The sequence below is a fragment of the Nyctereutes procyonoides genome, unplaced genomic scaffold (assembly GCF_905146905.1).
Source record: "Nyctereutes procyonoides isolate TBG_1078 unplaced genomic scaffold, NYPRO_anot_genome, whole genome shotgun sequence".
NCBI lineage: Eukaryota > Metazoa > Chordata > Mammalia > Carnivora > Canidae > Nyctereutes > Nyctereutes procyonoides.
Genome location: NW_026575146.1, coordinates 87,680,440 through 87,701,273, shown reverse-complemented (window position 1 = coordinate 87,701,273; position 20,834 = coordinate 87,680,440). Strand labels below are relative to the sequence as shown.

Sequence of the window (20,834 nt, the reverse complement as noted above, 5' to 3'; positions counted from 1 at the left end):
GTGAAATTTAGGATAGGATTTTCTACTTCTGCAAAGCATGTCATTGGGACTGGATAGGGATTGTTTTGGATCTATAGATTGCTTTGAGGAGCGTTGTTTTATTAATCTTCTTGGGCCGCTATCACAAAATACCACAGATAGGGGGATTTAAGCAACAGGGATTTATTTCCTTATAGTTTGGGAGTCTAGAAGTTCCTGATCAAGCAAGCTCAGTTTCCAGTGACAGATCTTTTCCTGCTTTTTAGATGACTGCTTTTTTCACTGTGTCCTCAAAGGCCTTTCCTCAGTGTGTATGTGGAGAGAATGAGCTTTCTAGTGTCTTTTCTTATAAGAACACTAATCCTATTGGATCAGGCCCCATTCCTATGACCTCACTTAACCTTAATTACTTTTACAAAGGATTTATCTCCAAATACAGTACATTGAGGGTCAGGGCTTCAACATAAGATTTTTTGGGGGAACATTTGGTCCATAACAATTCTCTGTGACCCTGAGATCCCAACCTGAGCTGAAAACAAGAGTCGGATGCTTACTCCGGGTAGTGCAGTCACTACCCAGGTGCCCCTCCATCTGTGTTTAAAGAAATTATTGATAAAGAATGACTTCATTCTGCAAAATAGCTATGTTTTTGTGTATCTTTTTATATTTTTTACATTCTTCACTTCCTACATGTTTGTATTTATTATTTTGTTGTGCATCATTTTGATTCCCTTCTTTCCTTGTATGTTTATATCCTAGTTATTATCGTAGTACTTGTCTTGTGAACTATAATTAAGATCTTAAACTTATGACAGCCTAGTTTGAGTAAAACCAACTTAGTTTTAAAAGTGTACACTAAGGGGCAGCCCGGGTGGCTCAGTGGTTTAGCACTGCCTTGGGGCCAGGGCGTGATCCTGGAGATCCGGGATTGAGTCCCGTGTCGGGCTCCCTGCATGGAGCCTGCTTCTCCCTCTGCCTGGGTCTCTGCCTCTCTCTTTCTCTGGGTGTCTCTTATGAATAAGTAAACAAAATCTAAAAAAAAGGTAGTGTACACTATGCCTCTATACAGTCTTGCCCTTCTCCCTTTATATTGTTATTGTCCCAATCACATGTCTGTACACTGCCCAATTTCATGGATTTATAATGATTGTTCTATGCATTTGCCTTTTAAATTATAGGTGAACAAAGAGGAATTACAAATCAAATCTACAATAATACTGGTTTTTATATTTACCTCTGTAAGTTTCTTAAGAAACCTAAAAAAAATCTTATTTATTTATTCTTGAGAGACACAGGGAGAGAGAAAGAGGCAGAGACACAGGCAGAGGGAGAAGCAGGCTCCATGCAAGGGAGCCTGATGTGGGACTCAATCCCAGGACTCCAGGATCATGCCCTGGGCCAGAGGCAGTCACTAAACTGCTGAGCCACCCAGGGATCCCCTGTAGTTACTACTTTTATCAGTCTTCTCTATTTCTTATATGACTTGGATTTATTGTTCACTGTTCTTTTATTTCAGCTCAACAGACTCACTTGAATAATTTTTTATTCAAAATAAAAAAATTTTTGTGAAGCAGGTCTACTCGTAATGAACACCTTCAGCTTTTATTTATCTGGAAATGTTTTAATTTCTCTTTCATTCTTGAAAGATAGTTCGTCTAATATAGAATTCTTTGTTGAGAGGTTGTTTTTTCCTTTTAGAGCTGAATATGCCTTTGGCCTCCATGATTTCTTTCTTTTCTTTTTTTTCTTTTCTTTTCTTTTCTTTTCTTTTCTTTCTTTTCTTTCTTTCTTGATTTTATTTATTTATTCATGAGAGACACAGAGAGAAGGCAGAGACACAGGCAGGGGGAGAAGAAGCAGGCTCCCCACAGGGAACCAGGGCCTCCATGATTTCTGATGAGAAATCGACTGCTAATCTTATTGAGGATTCCTGGTATATGACAAGTCACTTGTCATTTGTTGCTTTCAAGACTGTCTTTTTGTTTTTGTGTTTTTAACAATTTGACTACAATGTATCTCAGATATATATACCTCCTTGAGTTCATCCTGCTTGGAGTTGTTTAGGCTTCTTGGATGTGTGTATTCAAGTCTGTCATCAAATTTGGGAAGTTCTCAGCCATTTTCTCTTCAAATGTTTTTATCAGTTTCTCACTTCTCCTAGAAATCCTGTTGTGCATATGTTGGTATGCTTGGTGGTGTCTCTTGGGCTCATAGGCTTTGTTCCTAAGTCTTTACTTTTTTTCCTTTCTGTACCTGACTGGATAATTTTGAGTGCCTCATCTTTAAGTTTGTTGTTTATTTCTTCTGCATGCTCAAATCTGCTTTTTGGCTCCTCTAGTAAATTTTTTTAAAAGATTTTATTTATTCATGAGAGACAGCGAGAGAGAGAGGCAGAGACATAGGCAGAGGGAGAAGCAGGCTCCCTGGGGGGAGCATGATGCGGGACTCAATCCCAGGACCCCGGAATCATGGCCTGACCCGAAGGCAGATGCTCATCCACTGAGCCACCCAGGCATCCCTCCTCTACTGAATTTATTATTTTATTTTTTATTTACTGCATTTCTCAGCTCTAGTATTTCTATTTTGTTCCTTTTTATAATTTTGATCTCTTATTTGACATTCCCTATTTGTTCATACGTTGGTCTTGTGGTTTCCTTTAGTTCTTTGTCTATGATTTCCTTCAGCTTATTAAATATATTTAAGACAGTTGACTTAATGTCTTTAACATTTCTAATGTCTGGGTTTCCTTAGGGATGGTTTCTAATTATTGTTTCTCCTGTGAATTGGCTTTGCATCCTTGTTTTTTGTTATGTTTTGTAATGTTTGTTGAGGACTGGGCATTTTGAGTATTAGTATGTGGTAACTCTGGAAATCTAATTTTCCTGCTCCTCAGGGATTGCTGGTTTTTGCTTGTTGGAGGTTGTCACCATCTGTTTAGTGATTTTTTTCCAACTTTTTTTTTTTTTTCAAAGTGTATTCCTTGGTATGTGTGGTCATTGAAGTTTCTGTTCTGTTGGCTCTGCAGCCATTCAGTGACTTGACAAAGATTTCCTTAAAAAAAAAAAAAAGTATTCTGTCCTTTTAAATCTTCAATAGATGCTGTCAGGGGAAGCTGCTATAATTCCAGAAGGCTAAAACCCAGATAAGAGTGGGTGCTGCCTCCACCAGTCTCTCAGGGGGCTGGGTAGGCTGACCTAAGTGCATAACCCCAAAGTTTTGGAGAACAAGGATCTTACTGCTCACCCTGGCATCAGCTGAGGAATGCTGGCTGCTAATCCCACAGCTGCATGGGGCTGTGGGGACTGAGGAATGGGGCACAGCAGCTGGATCTCACTCCTCCCCCTAACACAAGCCTCTTACCAACAGTTAGCGACCTCTTCCTTTATCACACACTCTTCTGGTTTTTATATCTGTTCAGGTTCCAGAGTTTCAAAATAGTTGGCTCTGAAGTGTTTCCTTGTTTCTAGTCAATAGAAATTAGACGCTGTTTTGACAAAGGAACTGATCCCTAGGGCCGTCTACTCCACCATTTTGCCTGATGTCCTCCAGAACTCTTTCTTTCTTTCTTTCTTTCTTTCTTTCTTTCTTTCTTTCTTTCTTTCTTTCTTTCTTTCTTTCTTTCTTTCTTTCTCTTTCTTTCTTTCCATAAGTCACTTTGAGTTTCTGTCACTGGCATCTAAGAGATGGCAACAAACTGCAGCAAGTGCCATGCTTGGTGCTGTGTATTTTTCAGATTTAAGGAAGACTGGATCCCTTTCCTTGGAAGGGAGGCTGAAATGTACAGAGAAACCAAATATTACAAGGATTAAAATGATTAGTGTCAACCCTAAGGATAAGCAGATGAAGTACTAAGGGAGCTCCACGGAGGGGAGGATCTTTTGACCTTGAGTTTAAAGATAAACTTCTGTAGAATTCTAAGAACCTCATCTAAGGTCTGGCCAGGATCCCCGGACAGTTCTGGTGCCCACCTGCTCACCTCTTGTCCCCCATTCCCAGTGAAGAGCTGGGTACATGGAAGTGGATCAACAATATTTGCCGAAATTTAACTTTGTTTAATTGAAGGTATTTTGAGGCAGCTGATGTTCACTTGGATGAGTGATTATATTTTGAAGGATTTTAGAGGGATGGAGGAAGATTTCACTGTCAGCTTTTACACTTGTCATCACCATTATTCTTCAAGCCAACCCTGAGGCAGGTATCACTCTAAGACCTGTTGTACAAGTTAATGAAGTTCAGAAGGAGGTTCAGTGTTTTGCTTAAGGCTTGTTAGCAGGCAAGTGGCAGAGCTGGGATCGCAACTTGGGTCTGTTTAGGTTTATAGTTCAAGTTCTTCTGCTGTCACTTCTGAGCGCTAGGACCTCGTAGAAGGAAGCAGCAAATGTTCATGGAATGTCTACCAAGTCCCTGCTCTCATGGAGCTGGTGTTCCAGTGTGAAGAGATGGAAACTAACTTGGAAGCAGATAAAACTGAGAATCCTAAAAAGTGGTAAGAGCTATGAAGAAAATATAAAAAGTGAGATGCTGGAGGATGCTTGGAGGAGAGGGGAGGAGCTTCTATGGACAGGGTGTTAGGAAAGTCTCTTTATTTGAATTGAAGCCTGAATAATGCAAAGGAGTAGACCATGCAAAGATCTGGCATAAATATACTGCAGGCAACAGGTCAGCCAATGCCAATACCCCCAGGCAGAAGAGAGAAACCAATTGTGGTTGGTATGAGTGGCAGGGTGCACGCAAGGAGGTGGGAAAGATGGGTCAGATAATACAGAATTCTAGTAGGACATCTGGACTTTATTCTAGTTGCAAGAGAAGTCATGGAAGTCTCAAACCGGGAGAATGACATGATCTGGTTATTTTTAAAAGCTCCCTCAGGCTGCTGAGCTGAGAATAGATTGGGGGGTGCATGAATCAGAGTCTTTGGCTGCTAGTGATAGAAAACCTGATGCAAACTGCTTTAATCCGGAAATTTACTGGCCTCTTAAACTGTAAGTCCAGAGGTAATGCAGATTTCAGAACTGGCTGGTTCAGCCCTGAATCAAGTGCCGTGATAGAGTCAAGAATTCAAGTTCTATCTCTTGGCTCTGCTGACCGCAGACTCAACTTCGTTCTGAGTCTAGGAGGCATCTGGGCGGTCTTGCTAGACCTGAAATACACAGGGCCATACGCTTTGTACTTACCCACCAAGGGATGGATAGATTTTTAAATTTTTTAAAAAAAATTTTTATGGAAACACTTCCAAAGAATGAGGGAGAACTTTTTCAGAAACCACCCGGAAACCGTTTGTGAAGTGTCATGTACCCACTCCCCAATGAGCCACTTATGGGGCAAATGCATTGCTTTTAGGCCCGAGTGTGGGGTGGGACAGCTTCCCGCGGGCACAGGGGTTGCATGGGCTGTGGCTGACCATCGAGGGAGGGGAGGCAGGGTGGGGAGCTGACCATATCCGTGATGGGGGCAGGAGTGGGAGCAAGGAGGCAAGGAGGCTGGAGAAGAAGCTACTGAGGACAGAGGCGATGGTGGAACCAGAGGAGGTGATGCGAGCCATCAGACTCTGCCTTTCGGAGGCGTTGGGGTTGGACAGGCAGTGAGGAAAAGAGAGGCGCTAACGTTCCCCATTTCCCCGTTTTCCTTCCATCTTCCTTGGAAGCAAATGCAAAAAGCATGTGTATGGACCGGGGAGGGAAGAGAAGCAGAGCAAGCAGGCACAGACAGGTGTCAACTGCAGGGAAGGCCAAGCCTGCCCCTCTGTTAGGATCCATCACCGCAGTTAGGCTTTGGGGCGGAGGTGGTTGGGTCACAGCCAGCTCCGGCAGGTGGGCACCGACCGGGCACCTACGGTGTACAGGGGCCATATGAGAGAGAGAGAGAGAGAAAAAAAAGGCAGAGTTTTGAAATAAGGGAAAAAGAATGGGCAAAGTTATCCTTGAAAAATCTCTTAGATAGTCCAAACATAGCACTATATTAATAGAGGCGCAGTAATTAATACACGGCAACATATAATTGCACATTTTAATTCATTACACAGGCACAGGGAAGAACTGACTCTGCTGAAATTAAAAGCTCTCAGGAGGGACGCCCGGGTGGCTCCGCGGTGGAGCATCTGCCTTCGGCCCAGGGCGTGACCCCGGGGCGCTGGGGTCGAGTCCTGCGTCGGGCTCCCTGCGGGGAGCCTGCTTCTCCCTCCGCCTGGGTCTCTGCCTCTCTCTCTCTCTCTGTCTGTGTCTATCATGAATAAATAAATAAAATCTTTAAAATTAAAAAGTTCTCAGCAAGAGCGGTGGTGCACGACCCCGGCTCCCGTTGCCGGCGCAGGGCGGGGCGGCCGGGGGACCGGGCAGGCTCCTCCCAGCGGCCCCGGCCCGCGCCGCCCCACGTGACCCGGCCGGGGGCGGGGCCAAGGGCGGAGGCTGCGCGCGCTTCCCGGCGTGCGGCGCGGGGGCGGGGCGCGGGCGCGGGGCGGGGCCTCCGGGGAGGCGCGGAGGAGGCGCGGAGGAGGCGCGGCCGGCCCTGGACGCGCGTCTCGGCCCGGGCACCGGACAGGCGCCTGCGGCTCCCGGAGCGGCCCGCCTGCTGCTTGGAGCCCGGGGCGGCGGCGGCGGCGGCGGGCGGCATGCACGTGTGAGATGCGGCCGCGGGCAGCCCGGACGCGAGCAGCGGCCGCCGCGGCAGCGGAGAAGGCGGGCGCGGCCTCCTCGGCGCGGGGCGCGCGGCGCATGAGGGCGAGCACGCGGGCGCTGGGCAGCCGCCGGCCACGCCGCCTCCGGAAACATTTGTTTAGGACTCGTTCGCCCCGCTGAGGTCCCGGCGCCCCCGCCATGGAGGCCCCGGCCGACCCCGGGCCCCCCGCCTCGGCCTCGGCCTCGGCCGCGGCGCCGCTGCGCGCCCCGGCGGTGGCGCGGCTCCGCGAGGAGCAGGAAAAGGTAACAGGCCGCGCTCCGGGCCCCGCGCTCCCACCCGCGACCTCGGGCGGCGCCGCCCCCTCCCCGCCCCTCCCCCCCCCTCCCCCTCCCCCCCTCCCCGGGGTCCGCCCCCCTGCCCCCCACCCCTGCGCCGCGGCGACCCGAGCCCTGGGGCGTCCTGACCCCGCCGGCGGGGGAGCGCAGCCTCTAGGCCCGCGGACGGAAAGTGCTGGGAGAAACTTTTGTCACGTGCTTTTGTTGTCTTTTGTCTGGAGCCCTTTGACCTCGGAGGGGCAGGGACGCGCGGGGGAGAGGGAGGCGACGGTGCTTGACGTGCGTGGCGGAGCGAGGTCTTAGGGGGATGGACGCCGCGGCGCGTGGACGCCGGGCTGGTTCGGGGAGCGGCGGGGCGTGGGAACGCTCCCCGCTGCAGCTTTGAGAAAGAAAGAAACCATGTAGCTTTAAGAACGAAAGAAACAATGTATCTTTAAGAAAGAGACAATGTATCTTTAAGAAAGAGACCGTGTAGCTTTAAGAGAGGAAGAAACAATGTATCCCCGAGAAAGAAACAATGTATCTTTAAGAAAGAGGCCGGGTAGCTTTAAGAAAGGAAGAAACAGTGTTGCTAAAATGTATATACTCATTGTTGCCTCTTGCCGGACTGCACGAAGTTTTCTTAGGTTCGGAGTGATGACCCTTCAGGCGCAGTTCCAGTTGTGGCTGTTTGGTCCTGCCCAGACTAGGTCGCTGTTTTGTTGGACTTTCACTCCAGTCGTGTAATACCTGAGTTTGAATCCGCTGCCCGCCTACAGGGAAGAGCCTTCCGCCTTCCCTAAAGGGGCTGTATAGGAAGGAAGCGTGCGCGATTTAAGAAATACGGTATTACTGCTTAAGCTGGGATGTTTTTTGTTTTTTGTTTTTTTTTTTCCACCTCTCCCCTTTGGGTTCTGTAGCATTTCAGATTCTCACTGTTAACTGGAAGCTTGGAATTCTCACTTTGAAAAGCAGCATTAGTTTACTTACAACGTCCTACGTCCTGTTGGAAGAATCTTGATTGAGAGGGTTAGGAAGTTGTTTCAAAACTGTAAACAGTGGGAATTCCTAACTTCTATTGAACATGCCTGTATAAAGATAACTACTTACCCAGGTATGTGAATATACTCAGTTCAGTTAGATGAGGGACTTTTCATAGAACCTAAAAAAACCCAGTTTGCTTGGAAAACCCCCCCCCCCCCCCGTTAGGATGAGCTGTGGGACTCTTTCCTACTTTGTTCTGGTTCTGCATTATTTTGTGCATTGGACTTCCTTTTCTGAGAATCATTTTTCTCTAGTGCCTTATGCAACTGCTGGGTTTTAAACTTGGCTTTTTTTTTAATCCAATAAGTATTGTATATGTAAATTATAAGACATTAATGGATCTTAATTTTTTTTTTTTTTTTGAGAGAGAGAGAAAGCACTTCATGAGAACAATTTGTTCATTTTTGGGAAAACTACATTTTTCGTTCTTTTAGGAAAAGTGAAACAGATCCTTAGAAGATGGGGTTCCCATTGCCTTTGGTCTGTTGTGTAGAGATTACTCCTGCCTCTCATAGTATAACATGTGCCTAATGCTGACTTGATATGTGTTCTGCTTGTCATGGTAAAAAGAGATGTCCTTAGTTTTATTCTGATGTTAGTGTGGCTGAAATACAAAGGATACATTTTGGGGTGCTCTGAACAGCTCTCTGGTATGGTATCTAGTTTATTTGAACACTGCCTTTTCAGTTGCAGTCCTGGGGGAATCTAAATAGTTATTTTCAGTAGACTTTGTGTTACCAAATTACTTTCTGTGTTGTGTGATGTTTTGGCACATAAAACCAGCATGAGCATGTGTGTCACGGGTATGTAAAATCATTCCCAGTTGATGATAAAGCCCTTCCCTAAATAGACTACACTGTATTTTAAAGGATCTGCTTCAGCTAACGGGAGACTCACAATGTCACAAAATATACTAGTTAGATAGCTATACTTTAATTATAGTTTAATGTAGGAAAACTTTACTTAGTAAAAATTTCATTATAGCTTTATATTTGCGTAGCACTTAGTATTTTTTTTTTCTTTTTAAATATAAATCCAGTTAAATGTGTTTTAGGACTTGGGTTTTTCACTGTGAGAATTAACATTTGAATGATTTATTTATTTTTATTTATTATTATTATTTTTTAAACTAGCTAGTAGGCTCTAGATGCAGGGGAGAGAAATTAATTCATTACATACAATGGATAAGTTAGATTTAGGACATTATTTTCACTAGGAGCCTTGGTTGAGAACAGCTGCTAGGTAATGTGGTTTAAATGTTGCTCATCATTGTTTTTTGTTTTATTGTTTTTTCCCCCAAGTTCAGCCAAGAAGTATGACAAGTTGGTCCCTCTCTCTGTTTTTCCCTTGTTTATACTTTGGAGGACTGCATAACAAGGACAAAAAATTAGTGATGAGGAAAAAAGATAAAGGAGGGGCATAAATGAGCCGCAGCCTCAACAAATGGCAACATCTGTAATAAACGGACAGGATCAAATCTTTTAACATTGTTTTCATTTATAGCATCAAAGCTAAAACATTTTCAAAAACTTTTTTTGCTCTTTTAGTTAAAACGTCTGTTTATTCCTTTTTGATGTATCAAAAAGACATCTACAAAGGTTCCCTGCAGCTTTGTTTATAATAATGAAAAACTAAAAATCCAACAGGAGATTAAATCATGATAGGTATGAGCTTTTAGGCAGGCATTAACAATTGTAGAATGGTGTGGTTACAGTTATGTTTATATGCATGTAAGTATTCACAGTTTATATAGGAAAACACCACTAAGTGTTTTTAAAGCACATGATTTCATTTCTTATTTTATTTTATTTTTTTTTAAATTTTTTTTATTTACTTATGATAGTCACAGAGAGAGAGAGAGAGAGAGAGAGAGAGAGAGAGAGGCAGAGACACAGAGGGAGAAGCAGGCTCCATACATCGGGAGCCCGATGTGGGATTCGATCCCGGGTCTCCAGGATCGCGCCCCGGGCCAAAGACAGGCGCCAAACCGCTGCGCCACCCAGGGATCCCTCATTTTTTATTTTAGCTAAAAGTGAGTGAAATTGGATGGGATTTTAGCTCTTTCAATAAAGGCTGTTGATAAAACTTATTTTAATTAATTATAATGAAAACTGGGATGTTGTATCTTTAATTGGTAAGTACATTCTGGGCCTGAAAAATGGCTCTTGGCTAGTTTGAACACCGGTTAGTGTGGTTTGTTTTCTTGGTTATTCCAGAATTGATAGATATAATTTATTCAAACATTCATTCCCCAGTTGATTTCCTTTTTTCTTTTTTTCCTTGAAGGTTTTATTTGCTCTTAATTCTCTGTCAAAAGATTACAGGGCCGAGAAGTAATTTGGCTCATTTCTTTTTCTTTTAACTAAAATGTGTTTTTACTAACGGCAGTAGAATATTTGGTGGGAAAATGTGAGCCACTTTGAAGCCTCTCTAGACTGACCTGTGCCACAAAAGTTCTCATTAGGACTGTAGTGGACTGTTCGAGGGAAGTTTCCTCATATTCAGATCTTGCTATCTCAGAGTTGCATTATGTTGAAAATTTGGTTTGTTGGCCAGGGTGATATTTCTACAAAATCTACATTTTATATTTCCAGATACTGTTATCTTTTATTAGCAGAATTACTGAGATTTTTATTGTAGTGTGAAAAAAAAAGTGGTATTTAGTATTGTTTTCATAGGTTTATTTGGAAGACAATAGTAACTTTGGAGAGCTCAGGAGCATAATATCATTTTGTTATAATTGCTGCTAAGTGGCCCTTGTAATTGTCAATTAGAATTTGGAATAATTTATGCTTTCCTGATGTAGAAACTGGATTTACACTAAATATTTCAAATTCTTCATAAAGGAGAATAATTAATATAATGGAGGGTTTTCATATTTCTTATGATAAACTGCACATAGTTTAAGAAACTGTGAGCCATGTACCTCATACAACAGCTGTTCTCTCCAAGCCCAGAATCCAAGCATATAACTTTTGAACACATATTAAGTGCTGCTGCGTGCCAGGCATGTAGCCGCCACATGGCAGGCACATACCTACTACATGCCACCCTCTGCTGAGGATACAGTAATGGACAAGATAAAGTTCTTGCTTTCATGGAGATTCTAGTGGTAAGGGCATGGAATAGGCACATGTAAAAAAAAAATGTCAGATGGTTTGTGATAGGTGAGGCTAGGTAGAAAAGAAAGTTTTGTAAGAGAGGGTATTTTGGAGAAGAGCTTTCCAGTCAGGGCAGCCAGCTCAGAATGAGTCACGGTGAGAGCCGTATCAGAGCGTTGTAAGGATTTTGGTTTTTATTTTTATGAGATGAGAAGCCATTGGAATGTGTTTTGAGAATCATAATGGTCTTAAGTTATAAGCATCCGTTTCTCATGTGTGAAGAAAGGGAGGGATAATGGGATTGTGAGGTGTTATTATATAAGGTCCATTCTGTGTACGCTAGGCTGATATTAGAATCTTCATTGACTCTCTTCATTTTTCAGGTCAGCAATTTGGGTGGTTTGTACTTTTTGCCCTGAACTTCTAGTGGTGGTTTTATCTGCAGTTCTACTTATAATGCTTGTTTTCCAAAGTGGTTATACCAATTTACATTCCTTGTCAGCAGTGGGTGGAAGTTCCAGCTATTGCACATTCTCATCACCACTTGGTACTGTTCATCTGTTTCATCTTTGCTCTCCATTCTAATAGTGACTAATGGGATTGATCACCTTTTCAAATATTTAATAGCTACTTGCTTTTTTGTTGTGTGTGTTTGTTTTTGGTAAAATACCTGCTCATCCCTTGTGCATTTTCAACTGGATGTTTGCCATATTCTAATTGATAGTAGCAGTAGTAGTAGAACTACATAGGAGTTCTTTATGTACTTTTGATAGGAGTGCTTTTTCAGGAATGCTGGTCTGTGGCTTGACTAACACCAGAATCTATAATGGTGTCCTGTGGTGAAGAGAAGAAATTCTCATTTTTAACATTCCGTTGTGATTGGTGTTTTTTGTTTTTTGTTTTTCTGTCTTGTTTTTAGGAAGTCTTTCCTACCCTAATGTTCTGAATATATTCTCTTATCGTCTAGCTTTATTGTTTTGCCTTTCACGTTTAGATCTACAATCTACCTGAAATTGATTTTCTACCTGAAACCTGATTGAGGTCAGGTTTCATTTTTACCATACCTAGTTGCCCCCTCACTGTTTCTTGGAAAGATTGCTCGCTTTCCATTGCATCGTTGTCTTTGTCATAAATATGTGTGGGTCCATTTTTTGACTGTTCCAAGGGCCTTTTTGTCTTAATACCAAACCTATACTAGTTATAAGCTTTATATGTCATGTTGATAACCTGGTAGTGTAAGTTTTCTTGTGATTCCTCAAGATTGCCTTATTTTATCCTTCCAATCCTTATATTTTTTATTTTTCTTGCCTCTTGCACGGACTAGAATTTTCTAGTGCAAGGTTGAATAAAAATGGTGATGGTGGGTGTTAGGGGTAAACTTTGAAAATTTCACCTTCAATGTGATGTTTACTGTGGATATTTTTAATATTTACTTTTATCAGATTAAGGAAATTTCCCTATATTCCTAGTCAGCTGAGAGTGTTTCTGAATTACGGGTATTGAATTTTATAAAATTCTTTTTGTTTTTGTTTTAGTTCTTTTTAAGGAGAGGGAGAGAGGAGAATCTCATGCGGGCTCCATGCTGAGCATGGAGTGTAGCAGGGCTTGAACCCCTGACCCTGAAATCATGATCTTAGTGGAAATCAAGAATCAGATGCTTAACCTACTGAGCCATGCAGCTGCCCCTAGAAAATGCTATTTCTAAATTGAGTAATTGTAAGTAATTTGAAGAGTGTGTTTGATCTAATGTTGAGGTTCTCTCTTTTATCCCCCCACCTCTAAGAAAGGCCAAGTTGTGAGAATTAGTTCATGCCTGAAGATACATTTTTTTAAGTAAAGGAGTTTTTAGAACTAATTATTTGTGAATTATATATATTTTTTAGAACATTTTTTGTTACTGTTAGCACTTATTATCATGCCAGTCATGTGCTGTGAGAAAAAACAATTTTGGTTTCAGTCTTTAGGAATTTCTTAATAAACATTATGATACAGTATTTCAAGAGGAAAAAAGCCCCATTTGCATCATGTTAGGCCTCCAGATCAGAGTTCAAAACAAGAATAGTCCCAAAACACTAGTGGGGAAAGGATACAGGAGATGCAGAGTCTATGCTTTAATTATACGTGCTTGATTTTTGTCTTCTCATCTAATGTTTTTAGTATGGGTTTCCAAATCTTTTAGCTTGTGCCATTCTGTCCTTCATCTCCACATTCGTGTTGAGTACCAATCTTTTTAGTCTGCCCTCGGGCAATTTTTTCTTGTTGAAGCTACAACTGTTTATTTTGAAAAATTGTAAAACAGAAAAGTTTAAAGAATAGAGTTATCAGTAATATTTTGTATTTTTCTTTATATGTCTATATTCTTTTTTTTTCCTTGTTGAACCGTTTGAAAGTAAGTTGCATCCATCCTTAATATACTTAAGCACATATTCTATTAGAACAGGGTCATATTCTTACGTAAACATAGTATTTTTTTTCACACCCAAGAAATGAATATTGGCACACAGTGTTACTATCTAATATACTCAGATTTCCTCAGTTTTTCTAAAAAAGTTTTTTATAGCTTGTTTCTGTCCAAGGTTCGATCAAAGATCCCTTTTGGCTGTCTTTCCCTTAGGCCGACCTCAAGAAGCTTAAAAACTTGTAGGAGTGAAAAAAGAAATAGAATTTAGAGATCTTTCACTCCAACAATCTTATTTATTGTAATAAAATATATACGAAATAAAATTTGCCATTTTAACCATACATTTTCATGGCATTAATTCTATTCACTGTGTTGCAGCCATCACCGCTGTTTCCAAAACAGTGTTTTCAACAGTGTTTTCAAGTCTGTAACCATTAAGCAGTAGTTCTCATTCTCCCCTCTCTTGAGCCCCTGGTTACCTCTATCTAACCTGCTTTCTGTCTATATGAATTTACCAATTCTAGGTGTTTCATATAAGTGGAATCATATGACCGTTGCCCTCTTGTGACTTATTTCATGTAGCCTAATGTTTTCAGGGTTCATCCATGTTGGGTATTAGAACCTCATTTCTGTTTGTGACTGAGTAATATTCCATTGTATGTGTATACCACACTTGCTTGTTCAAACATGGTTTGTTTCCACTTTTTTGCTCTTGTGAGAGGAATGTTGCTATGAACATTGGTGTACAGGTATCTGGGTCCTTGTCTTCAGTTCTTCATGGTATGTACCTAGGAGTGGAATTGCTGAGTCATATGGTAATTCTATATTTAACTTTTTGAAGAAAGGCCCAACGGTTTTTCCACAGCATTTGCATAATTTTACATCAGCAGTGCATGAGGGTTCCTATTTTTCCACATCTTTGCCAACACTTACTTTCCATTATTTTTGATTATAGCTATCCTAATAGGTATGGAGCTAATTGTGGTTTTGATTGCATTTTTCTAATAACTAAGGATGTTGAGTATCTTACCTAGTGTGTTTATTAGCCATTCATATGTCGTCTTTGGAGAAATGTCTATTCAAATCCTTTGCCCATTTTCAGGTTGGGTTGTCTTTTTGTCCTGTAGTTCTTTATTCTAAGGTATTAAATTGTTATCAGTTATATGATTTGCAAACATTTTCTCCCATTTTACAGATTGTTGTTTTATTCTCTTGATAATGTCCTTTGTGCAAAAGTTTTTAATTTTGATGAAATCTAGTTTATTTATTTTTTTCTCTTGTTGCTCATGCTTTTAGTGTCATATCTAAGCACATGCCAAGTCCAGGGTCATGAAGATTTATATCTGCTTTTTTCTAGGAGTTCTCTGGTTTTAGCTTTTATATTTACATCACTGATCCATTTTGAGTTAATTTTGTATATTGCCCATGATTGTTGAGTTTGAGAAAATTTAGGATGTTGTCATCTGAAGATTCATAATCTGAGATTTAATTTATATTATTATGCTTACCATGATTTTTGTCTAGTGCAAATATGGTGGTCACTAACCACATGTATTAAATTTAAAATTCAAAAGAATTGAAATTAAATACAATTTAAAAATCTCATTCAGATTGGCCACATTTCAGGTGCTCAATAGCCATACATTGTTGAGTTGGACAGTGCTGATTTTGAAGCTATCTGTCATCAAAGAAAATTCTGTTGGGCAGCAGTGGTCAAGAGAGTGGACATTTTTAAAATTCATATTCTAATTTGTTTAATAATTGTGAAATATATTCCTTTGTTGCTTTTTTTCTCCTTTCTCCTTTCTCATTATGGACAGAAAATGAAGATTTCTGAAATGTTAAAAACAGACAAAGATAGTATCTCTAGGCCTTTATATTTTTTTGAAAGATGGTGGTATACTTTGGACAATACAGTAAGGAAACTGAAGGATAATTTTTCTCTATTGGTTGCAGTATCCTTGTAAGTGATTTCATGATTTTTAAAAAATATTTTATTATAGGGCAGCCCCGGTGGCGCAGCGGTTTAGTGCCGCCTGCAGCCCAGGGCGTGATCCTGGAGCCCCTGGATCGAGTCCCACATCGGGCTCTCTGCATGGGGCCTGCTTCTCCCTCTGCCTGTGTCTCTGCCTCTCATTATCTCTGTGTCTCTATGAATAAATAATATTTAAAAAATATTTTATTATATAGTTCATTTTTTAAAGCATTGTTAGAAATAATAATCATGAAGTATAATTACTGGGGTGATGAAATAAGACAGGAAACATACAGTCACTAGGATCCTGTAATGTACCTTAGACTTGTAAAAAGGTTCATTGTACTCATAACAATTTGTAAGGTAAAATGAATTTTATTCTTTTACTAAGTAAATTTTCTTTATTTTTTGGAAGACGTTTAAGAAGTCATGAAATGGGGAATCCCTGGATGGCTCAGCGGTTTTAGTGCCTGCCTTCGGCCCTGGGCATGGTCCTGGAGTCCTGGATCGAGTCCCACGTCGGGCTCCCTGCATGGAGCCTGCTTCTCTCTCTACCTGTGTCTCTGCCTCTCTCTCTGTGTCTCTCATGAATAAATAAATAAATAAAATATTAAGGAAAAAAAAAAAAAGAAGTCATGAAATGCCAGTCTTTGCAAATGATTAGAACTACTTAAAAAAGAAAGTTGAAAGCTACAACTGTTCTGTGGGTCTTGACACTTTTTTCCAGATCTGTTACCACAGGGTCTGCCATCTAAATTTGAATTTCTCTTCTTCCATAGTTAAAACTTTGGTTCTCAACAATGTCGATATCTATTTGTTGTATCCCTCAATATACACAAAATAGTTTTAGAATTACTACATTAACATCACTGCCAACAGCAGATCCTGTGAAGTTCAAGATTTCCTTGAGGTTCCATTTGTTACAGAATTAACCCCTTAGGGTGTAGAGTTAGGTTACTGATCTCAAAGTGCTTGAGTTATTACTACTTTTTCTGTGCACTTATCTTTTGGATTTGATGTACAGTTTCTATTTGTATTGAATTATAGTGTTTGATTTTTTATCAGTTTCATTCAATTTTGTTTTATGAGTACATAAAACTTCTATATGGTTTAAAATCACAATTGTATCAAAAGATATACTGAGATGATTAATTCCATTCTTTTACCTATCCCAGTGGATATTCTCAGTAAATTCTAGTTTCTCCTCTCTCTGTTTTTCTTTAAAAATAAAGTTTAAGATATACTCTTACCTTCCTTCCCACCTTCTTACACACCAGGGAGCATGTTATATTTTGCCCCTTGTTTTTCTCATTAAATTTATACTTAGGAATTACTGTAGTTCAGAGAGATCTGCTTCATATTTTATGACTGCATAGTACTCTGTTCTCTGTTGTGTGGGTATATTGTCAGGTATTCAGCTGGTATATCTTTTTGATGGATGTTTGGTGGTTTTCAGTCTCTTGATAATGCAAATAGTGTTTCAGTGGATCACTCTCTGTATGTTTTCTCATTAGTTAAGTGATTTCATGTGAAGGCCTAGAGATGTGATTATTGGTTTGAAGGGTAAACTGGTTGTGCTTTATAAACTAGTTTTATTTTCTCAGAGTATTACTCAATTTAAGATATTAAGCAAAAAGAGGTATAGAAGAATAAGGTATAGAAGAATAAGGTGGCCAAAACCTAGAGAACAGTATGTTTAATTCCTTGAATTGGGTATTTCTTATTTCCACTGCCATTTTAAAGGTATCATTTCTTATCTGGTGGTAATTGCTACCTGGTCTTGACGGTTCTACTCTTACTCCCCTTCTACCTATTTTTGAGGTTTTTTTTTTTTTTTAAATGTAAATAGAATTATGTCACTTTTATCATCCTAAGTCCCACTATACGTAGTGTAACATCCAGGGTCAGTAAAATGTGATTTGAGACCCGTGTGTTGTCTGACTCAGATTTTAGGTTCATTTCTGGCTACTCCTCACTTATTTACTGTATCTTGAAATAATGAGTATTTTTTAGGAGGTCAGAATACCCTAAATATGTTTCCTTTTATTTATTTATTTATTCATTCATTCATTCATTTAAAAGATTTTATTTATTCATGACAGATAGAGAGGCAGAGACACAGGGAGAGGGAGAGAGGCAGGCTCCACACAGGGAGCCTGACGTGGGACTCAATCCTGGGTCTCCAGGATCACACCCTGGGCAGAAGGTGGCGCCAAACTGCTGGGCCACTGAGGCTGCCCCCTTTTGTTTTAAAGAAATAAAATTAATGCAATATAGCAAAAAAAAAAAAAAATCCTGTTTATGGATTTGATAACTGTTACTAAACCTTTGACTTCTTTTATTTTTTATTTTTTTATTTTTTAGAGAGAGCGAGTGAGTGTGTGCTTACACAGGCAGGGCAGGGGGAGGGGCAGCATGAAAGCGAGAGAGAATCTTAAGCAGGCTCCATGCCCAGTGTGGAGCCTGATGTGGAGCCCCATGTGGGGCTTGTTCCCAGGACCCTGGGATCATGACCTGAGCCGAAGGCAAATGCTTAACTGACTGAGCTACACAGCGGCCCTTAATTTTTGATAGTTTAATTTCATTGACCAACCCTATTTTATTTCTCTTATTGTCATGTATTTTACCTCTACATCTGTTTTTAACCCAGAAACATTAGGATTATTATGGTTTTAAACATTCTGTTTTCATGTTTATTTTATTTTAAGTTGGTAGGTTGTTGACTCCTTCCCCCAACACTTATTTTTTTTATTTTTATTTTATTTTATTTTATTTTTTTATTTTTATTTTATTTTATTTTATTTTATTTTATTTTATTTTATTTTATTTTATTATTTTATTTTATTTTATTTTTTATTTATTCATGAGAGACACAGAGCGAGTGAGCAAGGGAGAGAGGCAGAGACACAGGCAGAGGGAGAAGCAGGCCCCATGCAGGGAGCCTGATGTGGGACTCGATCCCCGGTCTCCAGGATCACGCCCTGGGCTGCAGCCGGCGCTAAACCGCTGTGCCACCGGGGCTGCCCACCCCCCCCAACACTTTTAATATGCCATTCTGTTATCTTTTGACTTTTCTTCATTTGTTAGTTTTCTGTCAGTCATTTCCTTGTCTGAAGAATTTGTATACTTTTTCTTTTATCTGCTTTAGGATTTTCGCTTCATCTTTGGTCCTATCCTCCTTTGCTCTGTATGTCGATTTAGATACTTTCTATTAAGGTCTGTTCCTATTCACAGTCCTCTTTTCTTATGTATCTAATCTGCTAGTAAACCCACCAACTAAACGTGTAGTCTCAGTTATTGTATTTTTTATTTACAGAATTTGTTTTCACATTATTTAAGTGGATTCTGGGCTTCTAGAATTGATGTCTCCAACCTTTGCTCTATTTTCATGAATATATTTATTCTAAAGTGTCTTATAAGTGTAATATGTGAATCAAATGAGGGTCTCTTTCTGTTGTTTATTTTTACTATTGGTTTTTCATCAGCTGCTCTCCTATTTTCATAGGCTGCCTTGTAATTGTTTATTGTATGCCAGACATTGGAATGAAAAATGATAGAGACTCTAGAAGATGTTACATTTTCAAACATGAGAAAGTTTTCTTTTAGCATCTAGTTGAAAATTTTTTTGATCTCTTTGAGTATTGCTCTTATTCCTAGCATGTAGCACTCCTAAGGTATAGCTCTAATTCCTTACTAAGTATGTCTTTTTCACAAATTAGGTAAAACATGTATGTGTAATCCTTTTTCTCTTCTATTTTATTGTAGTATTTTCCTATACTGGCATAAATACCATATTGTCTTGCTAGGCCTTGGTATCTAGTAGAAAATTCTTTTAACTTTGTTCATCTTTGTGATTGCCTTTACTATTCTTGAGCCTTTGCTTTTTCATGAATATTTTAGAATCAGTTTTTCGGTACTTAATAACTTGTTGTGGTTTTGTTTAGTATGCAGAGAATCTAAGGATTAATTGGGGGACTAATGACGTTTTTACACTAAATTTTCTAATTGATGAACATGGTATATTTCTAGTTCTTCTCTTGGTATTGGCTTTTTTTTAATATTTTATTTATTTATTCATGAGAGACACACACAGAGAGAGGCAGAGGGAGAAACAGGCTCCATGCAGGGAGCCCGATGGGGGACTTGATCCCCAGACTCGGGTCATGCCCTGGGCCAAAGGCAGGCGTTAAAATGCTGAGCCACCCACTGTCCCCTGGTATTGGCTTTTAAGTATATCATTCTTGTATGTATTTTACATTTATTCCTTGATATTTGTTACTTTTAATTGCATTTTATAATTTATTTGTTGTTTGTTTTTTGCTGATATGTGGTCACATGCTTGATTTTTATATGTTGACTGTTACATCTATATTCTGATAGTTTGTGTATAGATGTATACAGGCTTATTGTCTGAATAATAGTTTTATTCTTTCTAGTTATTATTTTATTTCTTATTGATTGATGGATGACCTTTAATACAATGTTGAATAAAAGTAGTGATAGTAGGCTTCCTTATCTAGTGCTGCATATCAGGGAAACAGCTTTAAATATTTTATCAAACAAATGATGTTTGCTTTAGGTTTTTTTTTGTAGATAGTCTTTATGAAAATAAGGAAATGTTCTCTTGTTCCTAGTTTGGTCATTTTATCATGAATAGATGTTGAATTTTATTGCCTGCTTTTTCTTTGTTGAAATGTTAATGCACTGAGTTAATGTCATTTTTAAAATACTGAAACACCATTGTATTTCTGGAAAAAAGTCCCCTTGTTATGTGTTTATCTTTTCATATAATGCCAGATCAAATTTCCTATTTTGTTATGGCATCTTGTGTTTCATGAGGGATATTAGTGTGTAGTAGTTTTTGTTTCGTTTTGTTTTTGTAATGATCATGTTTGGTTTTGGTGTCAGGGTTATGTTGGCCTTATAAAATAACTCATTTTTGTGCACTTTATAAAAAAAACTTGTGTACTACTGGTATTGTTTTGTAATTTAAGTGTTTGAAATAATTTATCAGTGAAGCTGTCTAGACCTAGTATTGTCTTCCTGTTGATATTTTAAAATATGGTCTTAATTTCTGTTTGTAAAAGGACTATTCATATTTTCTATTTCTGATTGTGTCAGTTTTAGAAATGGGGTTTTCAGGGAATTTTTCTTTTTGCGTTTTCATATTTATTGGCCTTGGGTTATTCATAATATTCCCTTTTTAATATCTACAGATTTGGTAATGATATCCTTTTAAAAATTCCTTTTATTTGCAATTTGTGTGCATGTGTTTTTCTCCTTGATTCCTTGATTTGTCTTTCTATGAGTTTATCAGTTTTATCAATCTTTTAAGGAGCAATTTTTGACATTTTTCTTTAGTAAGTTGGGTCCCTTTATCATTATTTGTTTTTAATCTTCCTTTT

The 20,834-nt window shown here is 39.5% G+C and overlaps 1 protein-coding gene across 1 annotated transcript in view; it reads left to right on the top strand.

Annotated features, from left to right (window-relative positions):
- Window positions 1-6,458: 6,458 nt before the first annotated feature.
- Window positions 6,459-20,834, top strand: part of URI1 (URI1 prefoldin like chaperone) — a 66,692-nt gene continuing 52,316 nt past the window's right edge. Inside the window, exon 1 of the mRNA XM_055310603.1 lies at window positions 6,459-6,896. Within this exon, the coding sequence (XP_055166578.1) occupies window positions 6,792-6,896 (105 nt within the window). The 5' untranslated portion in view covers window positions 6,459-6,791. The remainder of the gene's footprint in view (window positions 6,897-20,834) is intronic.